This window comes from Danio rerio, chromosome 21 (genome assembly GCF_052040795.2).
Source record: "Danio rerio strain M-AB ecotype USA chromosome 21, GRCz13ab, whole genome shotgun sequence".
Classification (NCBI taxonomy): Eukaryota; Metazoa; Chordata; class Actinopteri; order Cypriniformes; family Danionidae; genus Danio; species Danio rerio.
Genome location: NC_141041.1, coordinates 48,062,501 through 48,072,500, shown reverse-complemented (window position 1 = coordinate 48,072,500; position 10,000 = coordinate 48,062,501). Strand labels below are relative to the sequence as shown.

General features: G+C 41.0%; 1 protein-coding gene across 5 annotated transcripts in view; it reads right to left on the bottom strand.

Moving 5' to 3' along the window:
• Positions 1-808: 808 nt before the first annotated feature.
• Positions 809-10,000, bottom strand: part of sh3pxd2b (SH3 and PX domains 2B) — a 56,840-nt gene continuing 47,648 nt past the window's right edge. For 3 of the 5 annotated variants that reach the window (XM_087301913.1, XM_087301910.1, XM_087301912.1), the window contains 6 exons: positions 5,523-5,640; positions 5,247-5,434; positions 4,818-4,864; positions 4,125-4,250; positions 2,579-4,036; positions 809-1,089 (listed from right to left, as the gene is read on the bottom strand). In XM_087301913.1, the coding sequence (XP_087158039.1) occupies positions 2,579-4,036; positions 4,125-4,250; positions 4,818-4,864; positions 5,247-5,434; positions 5,523-5,572 (1,869 nt within the window). In that variant the 5' untranslated portion in view covers positions 5,573-5,640 and the 3' untranslated portion in view covers positions 809-1,089. Of the gene's footprint in view, positions 4,037-4,124; positions 4,251-4,817; positions 4,865-5,246; positions 5,435-5,522; positions 5,641-9,506 lie in introns of all 5 variants that reach the window. The other 2 variants (XM_087301914.1, XM_087301911.1) reach the window with 2 other exon arrangements.

Genomic DNA, 10,000 nt, shown 5'->3' with positions numbered 1-10,000 from the left:
AAGTTGTTGCACGTCCGCCAGTTGACACCTCACAATGAGCGAGTTTGAGCCACTTGTGCATTAAGGATGCTTTCACACCTGTGAATCGATTGATTTGTTCCAAAACAGGGATTATAATGGTTACATTGTTGCTCGTTGTTCTTGGTGCGATTCGCTTTCGCATGGCAAAGTTTCTAAACGGGGCGGTGGTTTGGTGTTTGACAGGGTGTGCGTGACGTGACGTATTTGAGGACCGGGTGGAAGACGCGTGATTTCCGGGAGATTATCACTCGTTTGCGGGGATCCGGGAGTCTCTGTGCATTTGCGGGAGTCTTCGGAACTGCTGGGAGACTTGGGATGTCTGGAATGACCTCCTGCCCAACTCATAATTCTCTCTTCATATAACTGTATGCCTATTACATATCCATAAGACACTGTGATATAGCCGGGATCGGATCATATCGCTTTCTCACTACAATCGAATTGATTGTTTTGGCGCAGATCCGAGCACGTTTGCTGTATTCACATATGTCAAACTAACTACACAAATAAGACAGGTTCCGAAACAAAAGTCTAGGTGTGAAAGCACCCTAAAGTAGCGTACAGAAAAAACAAAACACCCTTGAAGAAACTTGTCACAAGAACATAAAAACCCACTGCCAGCTACAGTAGCATTTCGGAAGTGTTATTGCAGAGCAACACAAACAGCGCACAGAAGTATAAATGCATGGCATCGCGCAAGGCATGCGCCGTAGTTCACGGCGATCACTCGACGCAGAAGTATAACCCAGGCTTTAATGTAACTCCATATAATAATGAATAATAAACATTTTAATATTGAAAACGTTTATTTGATTTACATCAAGTAAAAAAAAGAAGAAAACGTCAATGAAATTCTACGGACAAAATATCACAATAAAAAACAGGTTACCCATGTCACCTTGGCCTTAATTCCATTTTAACTAGTCGAGTGTTTTGCATTAGTTCTGTTTCATACTTACAGCGTACCTCCCCTTACTCTCAGTTCTCCTTCATAGTATTCTTGTCCTGCAAACATCGAACTATAAAGACACCTTCTGTTCTTCTTTCCTAACCCAGGCACTTGCACATCTTAAAAAGAAAATTCGAGTTATTTCATAGATGCATATTTAGAGCAACTAGGAGCTGAAAACTACAGAGCAAAGTGAACGTGATTTTGGTGCTCCCAGTATTGTCAAGTCAGACTGGGCACCTGTTTAACACTGTCATTTTTCTTATAAACAAATGAATGGAATTAAAAATGCACACACAACAAAATAGTTTAGTAACATAACCACATTTTCAAATGTAGTGTTAACAATAAACACGTTTATCAAATGTATGCTTGAAACCAGTCAAGCATGAGTGTTAAAACATTTGACGATGATTGTAAAATATCCAAGCACCTTTGTCAATGGTATGAAAATACTTTGGGCAATACTGACGAAAAATAATGACCATAATATTTCTGCTCTGAGGTATTCCGTTATTCACTACCGTGGGCAATTAGGACTTTTGTTTTTGTAAGTCAACGATATTCAAGAAAACCAGAACTCAAATTAAATATGACTAGAAATAGGTTTCACTGTTCGTGTAAACCATCAGGCTGTGTGTTTATGCATCTCTTTCTCCTCATGCACATTCCCTTTACTCATCAGTTCCACAGTGCAGAGTTTTTACGCGGCCTATTAAAAGCAGTGCTTAATTTGTGAATTGCGAGTTCCCAGAAACAGATTGGGGTAACAGATCCGACATGTTACCCAAGGATATAGAGGTGTTGCACATGAAAGTGAAAGCGGAGACAAAGGGGGAGGGGTGTCGCGGACGAAAGTGAAGAGAGGGGAGGGGGGTTGCGGGCGAAAGTGAAGAAGGTTGTGGAGTCACGGAAGAAAGAGAAACTCAACAGCAGACAGGGGAGGAGGGCGGTTGTGGAGGGGGATCGGTAAAGATCAGATTTTAGAGATGTCAGATCCGGATCTGGCGTGTTCCGTCACAAATTAAGCCCTGATTAAAAGTGCAGATTAAAACCAAAAACGATCCTATTCGTTTAAAATTAACATAGATAAATAAGCGTCACGATTAGAAGAGTTTGGTAAACAGAACCTGAAAGCGGACCAAATTTGATCACCATTTATACTTTGCTGAAACTAAAAGATGTTGCGACAAACTTACTACTAGTAAGGGATCTGTAATATAGAATCGAATCTAGACTCGATCTGCTGATATACACTGATCAGACTTGTTTGCATATACTACGCAAAAAAGAACACAGGACGCTTTGCATATTATACTGAGGCACAATATTATGGAGGCTGCAAAAAAGGCATCTATATATTGCTAGCCACTTAAAACCTTTAGCGATACATATGAGGATTGATTAACATAAGAATGGGCAAGTAACGTGATGTTCAGTGCTAACGTACGAAAGCACACGCGGTTTTCCCAAAAAGGGAAGAGTTACGAAAGCAAGCAAACTAATAATCAATATGGACTTGCGAAGGATGGAATGCCTTTCAAATAAGTACCCATAAATAAAGGATGTTAATTAAATAAGTCACCTCTAGGCAGCCGTGTCAAGTACCTAAGGTTTCTTGGTCAGGTAATTGGAAGGGATCCAGCCCTCCATCACTGGCCCGTCGCTCACATTTTTACAGAACCACCATCCGCTAGTATTTCTCTCCATAACCTCAAAAACGGCGCCCTCTTTAAATCCAGGGGTCTGCTCGTCTCCTTCAAAGTCCGCCACGGCTAAGAACAGCTCCTCTTTGGATGGCTCCTTTATCAGGGGTGGGAGTTTGTCTCTCGGGGGCCCTGGTTTGTCTGGTTTAACAAGGGGCTTTGGTGGGACAGGTACTTTAGGCTTTGGTTCCTCCTTCTCCTTGTCTTTGGGGGCAGGCAGAGGGAAGGCTTTCGTTTTGGGTGGCGGGGGTCTGCTCTGTGGAGGGGGGGCTGGTTTGGCTTCCGGCAAGTCTTTCTGCGGTGCTCTGGTGTCTGTGGGACTGGCAGGTTCTGAACTCTTCTTTGGTGGTGGAGGTCTCCTAGGTGCCACAGAAGGCCTCTGCGGAGGCTCCTTTGGTGGTTTGGTTGTTTCGGATGGGCCATGGCCGTTTTGTTGCTTTGGGAGGCATTTTGGCTCTTCATTTGTTCTGCTGTTGTTTGGTGGGCTGCTGGATGACGTATCGTTCTGTTGGTTGGCATCACTTGAGTTCAGCTCTGGAGGTTTAGATGGACGAAGTTTACTCCGAAGGTTTGTGATGTCCAGTTCATTCTTAGCTACTGGCTCAGGTTTGGCAGCAGGAGCAGGCTTTGGCCTGATCACCGGTTTGGGCTTCAGGAAAGGGGCAGGGTTGGGGGATTCAGGCTTGTCTTCTTGTAAATCCGGTTTGGGTTTGGTGGGAGGCTGTTTGGCCACATGCTTAAGGTTAAACTTTTTCACCTCCTTGACTGAGATGTTGTGGCCACACTCCAAGCCCATCTCATTGCGGAGGAAGAGCTGCTTGTTCTTATCATCCTTCTTCATTTCTGGGGGTTTGTCTGGTTTCAGAGGAGCTGCTTTTGGAGTCACCAATGGAGCGATGACCCCTGGGACTGGTGGTTTGGGTGGGAGAGGTTTAGAAAGCTCTGCTTTGGGTTTGTCCTCCAATTCAAGGCTTTTGTTGATGGATTCTCTCCTTGGTGGTAAAGCTGGCTTCTCTTCAGCTGTGGGTGAGGATGGAGGTGGGGGTAAGGGTCCAGAAAAATGGGAGCTGCTTTTGGCTGCATTGGGCTTCCATTCTCTCAGTTTGGAACGGGTGGAAAGATCAGAGTTGGATGAAGGTTCATCAGGCAGGGGTTTGGACCAAGTATGTTCAGAGTTGGTACTATTACTTGAGGTATCTTCAAGCTTCAACTGTTCCATCTCACCAGGAAGTGGGGCCAAGAAGTTAGGTCTAGAGGCACTGCTAGTCTTCTTGTATTTATCAATGAATGTGACTGGAGCCCAGCCTTCTTTATCTTCTATCTGAATATACCACCAGCCACTGGAGTTCTTCTCGATCACCTGGTGATATAAGATACAAGACAAATGTAGATATGTATGTGAAACAATCATAAGTGTTAATTTGAGATCTGTAGGTTGTTACACTCACTTCCACTTTCAGTCCTGCCTGGAAGCTAATGCCGTCTGGGATGGTTGTCTGGAAGTCAGCTATGGTGTAATACTCCTCCTCTACTTGTGGGGGCACTGGAGGTTTAGGTAGGTTTACTCCTCGTGGCTGCAAGTAGAGATTGAACAAGGGTTAGCATGTCAAAATCCCAAACCATCTAGGTTCAGATTTTCTCTCTTGTGAATGTGTCAGCAAGTTTCATTTGCAAGGTTCCATGCCTTAATCTCTTCTACAGGTTTACCCTATGGAGCAGGGGTCACCAATCCCTTTCCTGGAGGGCCGGTGTCCCTTCAGAGTATAGCTCCAACTTGTCTCAACACACCAGCCTGGAACCTTCAAGTATACCTAATAAGACTTTGGTTAGCTTGTTCAGGTGTATTTGATTAGGGTAACTCTGCAGGACACCGGCCCTCCAAGAACAAGTTTGTTGACCCCTGAATGGAAGGCTCTGTTTGACACCAAACAACATTCCAGTGTATAGGATCAAGGGGGCCCGAACTGTCCATCAGTTGTATTCTTTATTTCTAAGAGCCCTTTGAAGTGGCCAGTTTTGAGCACATTGGTTTAAAACAACACCTCAATATGGTGGCCTTGATAGTTTTCCCTCTGAAGTGCCTTTCAGAGCGTGATATAATACCATATGACATGCAACTGTAAAAGCATTATAACCCTTACTATTGTAAGATCCCGGCGTGGTGGAGGCCTCTGTCGTGCCCCTACTTCTGCAAGAGAAGAAGCCATAGTTTAGACAGAAACAATCTTTTTAAGCAAGTCTCTCTCTCTTACATTCAGTTGCTCCCATTAGAAGTCATAACAGTGGATCATCCATCTAGTTATTTGCATTGTTTTATGCCAAATACCCTTCCTGATGCAATCCAATCATGTAAATTGAGACACGATTTGGCCTGTTCTTTTTGAAAGAGTCAACAAGGGACACAAAATAATTTTACCTTGGCTTTGCTTTGGTTGCTTGATCTCCCTTAAGGGGATTATTATGCAGTAATGACTTGCTGGCTACATTATACTTAGAGCATATGGGGAAGTTGTATTTCTGCACCCTAAACACTTGACACATTTAGGCATTAGAAACAAAAAGTTGCTTACTGCGCTTGCTGTCTGAAAACGGTGAAAATCGGTCACGTTGATTCTCCTTGTTAGCGTTCTGTTGTTTGCAAGCCACGTCTAGGTCATTAGTGCTGGCATGAACTGGAGCACCTGCTGCCATCTTCTGGCTGAGAATGTCAGCCTTCTTCAAGTAAGATGCCGGGGCCCAGCCCTCTTTCCCTTGGTACCTGTGGGGGTGAAGGCGACAATGTTCCATCCAAGAAACTGCTAAAGATTTTTTTCTGAAAACAGTCGCATTCACTCATTCCCCTTTACCTGATCTTCCACCAGCCCTCCAAGTTTTTCTGAATGACCTCAACAGTCATGCCTCTCTCCAAATCGATTTCATCTTGATCACGTGCAGAGTATGGATAGATTGCAGTGTACTTTTCCTCTGAGAATAAGAAAGAGTTATTTTAATTATTTAACTTAAAGGTGCCATTCATGAACAACATCCAACCACTACAGCCTATTTACCACTTGAGCTTTCTCTGCTTTGCACGAATATAACACTAATAATTAGGGATGTATCAAAATGAAAACTCTGGTCTAAACCTTGGAAATGTCTGGATGCACTTAGCTGAAAACCAAAATCCAAAATGCTTTGGAATATGTTTTATTACTTCATTAAATAAAGTAAAACTGTAAGACTTAATTCAGTTTAATAAATTTAATTATACCCAAGCCAATTAAATAAGCATATTTTATTGACAGTGAACAAGTTGAAAGGTGTCATTCTACCAGCATTGCAATGACAGCACATTAGAGCTATTGCAAGCAGCAAGAACAGGTATACTACCAGGAAATGTTCTGTCGACATGTTATTCAAGTGGAATATTGCACTATTTTGACTGCTATGGCTGGAGGAAGAGTGAAACCATCACGCTGTGCAAGTAGGACATGTTCCTGGATTGACATCTATGTTGATTCTGGAACACTTTCCAATCAGCCAATCAGAATTAAAGGATACATTTACAGTTTATGCTACGTTTAGGCTTACGGTTAGGTGTATGCACTTCTACATGATTGTTATACAACTATTATTCTCCTCTGCTTTTGAGAATAATTTACAGTTATGGTTGGGTTTAGGGGTAGGGAATAGGTGTGGATTACATTTTCTAACAAATATTATGTTCCAGGATCAACATAGATGTTAATCCAGGATCGCATCGTACTTGGCAAATCATGACGTGCGCTGTGCAATGCGGTGCGGCATGGCCTTTTTTTTTTTTTTTTTTTTTATAACTTGGCAAATTAAATTTTTTTGGTCAAAATCTTATTTTACTTGGATGATTTTCGGTGGCCAAATATTCACTGAAAAAAAATTCTACTTGATTTTATGATCCAGTGTTTTATATTAAAATAGATGTGTATATTTCTTTGCTTTAATAGTTTGCTTAGAATGTTTTTTCTTAAAATAAATGACAATTTGATGTTTTGTCAGATGTGTCAGCCTGATCTCACCAGGAAACGTAACTATTTTACGTTTTGTCAGTGTAGTGGCTAATTTCTACGAGTTTTGTCGTATGAAAATGTATGATTTTTAAATGGAGGCGTGTCACCAAACCTCACCCCTAAACCTAACCATCATTGGGGGATAAGTAAACCGTACTAAATTGTACGAATGAGATTGTATGAACTCATGAATTATCCACTAAATCAAAAAGTTACTAATTGCCGTGAGATGGTGTTGAATGTATGGATTTTTAGAGGGCGTTACACTTAACAGTTTAAAACTGCTTGTGTTTTAGCTGTTCATATACATGAGAACAGCATTTTAACGTGCAAGTTTATAGCTTTTTATGTAAGCCCAAGAACATGTTTTGCGAAAACTGTAACATTCTAAACATTCATATTATGTTTAGTCTATAATGTTTGTACTGTAAGTAACGATAGCAGACGACAGGACTGTACAGTGTGTGTGCAGACCATTCGTTAAAGTGCTATACTGCCAACTGCTGGCCTGGCATAGAAAAATACAGTCTTTAAATCACTTTAGTATATATGATGTACTTGGACAACACTGTGGTCAATGCAAAATTTAAAGAAACAAAATTAAATATTTCTACTTTTGGTGTTTTTTTGTCTTTTATACATCCTCTAAGTACTGAAGATTGTCTGAACTTACGGTGCTTTTATTCTTTTGTGAACATAATTGAATGGAAAACGCGCAGTGGTAAATGTGATACAGTGGTAAAAGCTTCAATCTTTACATTTGCATTTATAATTTACACTAATTGACTGCTTATATCTGAATTTCCTCTTTCTGTTAAGTCATAACTAGCAGATGAAGGAGGGTGGGGGAGGATCATTCCCTTGTAAACGCATCTGACGGGAAGAATGATTATGTACCAATTAACATAATCATTCTTAATGATTATGAATTCATTTTAATCTTAATGAATTAAATGATTATGGACCAATCTAACGTCATCACTCCAACAGGTTTGATGCTCTGATATACAAACTTCATGACAAGTCATGCATCAGTCAACAGCCCTTAATTCACATGGGCATGAGTTATTTCGCATGCTTTGGTTCTGTTTCTCTACTCAAGATATATGCTAGTTAATTATTAGCCCTCCTGGGAAATTTTCTTTCTTTTCCAATATTTCCCAAGTGATGTTTAACAGAGCAAGGCCATTTTCACAGTATTTCCTATTATTATTTCTTAAAGTAGAAATAAAAGCAGTTTTTTTTTTACATTTTTTAATTAATGCAACTCGTCTAATTAACCTAGTAAAGTTATATTACACCAAGCTGAATTCTAGTATCTTACAAAATGACCAGTAAAATATTATGTACTGTCATCATGGCAAAGACAAAGCGTGAGGGATTTACATGTTAAGTCAATGCAAAGACTCGATTAAACAACCTATGATGCTACTTGAGCGAATGATATGGCGCGAATTAAACGTTTCGGCTGCAAATGATTCGTGATTCACTCAAATCGCTTGATTGAAAAATTGGAACTTTGGCGGACATCAGTGTCGTGTTAACCAATCAGGTGCTTGCTCTAGTAGGGACGTGATTATGATGTAGCGCCTGTAATTGGAGTCCAGAGGGGAAATCCTTCTGCCGACACCAGACAACAGCTCATCAAACAGGGACTCAGCTGAAAGCGGCCATCATCCAGGCTTAGCTTCTGGAGGAGTTAGAGCTGGGTGAGCCTATGCAGGGCTCAACAATAAGGACTGCCTGGTGGCCCGGGGCCAGCATGCGAGGCGCTCTGGACAGTAGACAGAATTGTTACTAGCCCGATTTGTAGTGCCTTGTCACAAGAGTTCAATTTGTCTGCGACTATTTCTCAATTGCATATGAATACAGTCTTAGAATTGAGAAACAGTTTGTGCTTTTAAGCCTTTAAGTGCTGCCTTCTCAGTGATGTCGTAAACACCATGTTGCTTTTCGGTTCCTTTGATCTGATTGGATGTTGTGAGCATGTCGTTTTTTTTTTGTAACCTGGTAAAAACCAGTACAACGAAATGAATTTATGAGGCTAAAAGAATGACTTGGAAGCAGACATTTACATGGGTACAATGCGAAGATATGCTCATTATACATTTTTTAACAATTTAAAAATATAAAAATTCTAGATTCAAAACACATTTTTGACACAATATTAAAAACATGTGGCTAAGAAATATCTATTAACCTAACTTTTTTTTGTTGGGGCCAGTGAAAATATTCGCAGGGCAAGTAAAAATCTGAACTGCTGGCCCAATCGGGCCAGTAGAAAAAATCCTTAGTGTTGAACCCTGCTATGTAGGACCCAGACACAGTGGCGAACAAATCTACAACAATTTTCAGCCTTCCTAAAGCACAAAGCGCAGCTACTCTCTCAATTAAATTCATGTCAGCCATTTTGCAATGAAACTGAAGTCACCAGCGAGGCACAAGTAAACTCAAAATGTTCAAGCGTCCAATATCGTTCAAATATCGCAACAAATTCACGCAAACAACTATTATGTTTATAAATGTTGAAAAAAAAAACAGCATTTGGGAAATATTTGAAAGCATTAAAAATTTCACAGGAGGGATAATAATTATAACTTCACGTCAAACAGTTGATGGCATGTCAAATAAAGATACTGCACAAAAACAAATGAATAAAAAAAAAAGCAGATGATGCACAATTCCCCAGTTCATGCTGTGGTCACACCTACGCAACATGCATGTTCCAGCAGCACATGCCGGGTCAGACATGCGAGGACATCATCATCATCACAGTAGAGGAGGATAAAGTGCTGTGCTCTCCACCTTGGCTAAAGCCTGTGCCGAACAGATCCCCTAAAGTACGCCGGCGACCAACGTGCCTCGGCAGTGACCAGAATCTCCGGCACACTCCAGCAGAGAGCAAGCAGACACATGTGAAAAGCTTCAGGTCACTTCTCTTTACATGTTGAGCTGCTTAAAATCTGATCTTAATATCTAATCCATGTACTGCAAAACTGAACTAAAAACACACATATGATGAAATGAGAACAGCTCATCTCTTATCCTGAGTACGGGTGCTTTCACACTTGCTTCAACTGCCTGGTCCAAACCAAAGTTTGATTTCTTTGTCTGATTTTGACCTGCTACTGAATTTACCCCTGCTGTTTGTTTGTTACTTTCTTTATAGACCTTTTTCTTGGAACGCAAGATTACCCATTATGCTTTGCGTGTATGCGCAAGGAGAATGCGAAGAACTTCCGGTCGGCAGCTGATGCGTGTAAACAGTCACATTTGGACAGCTTTAAAACGATAGTTTT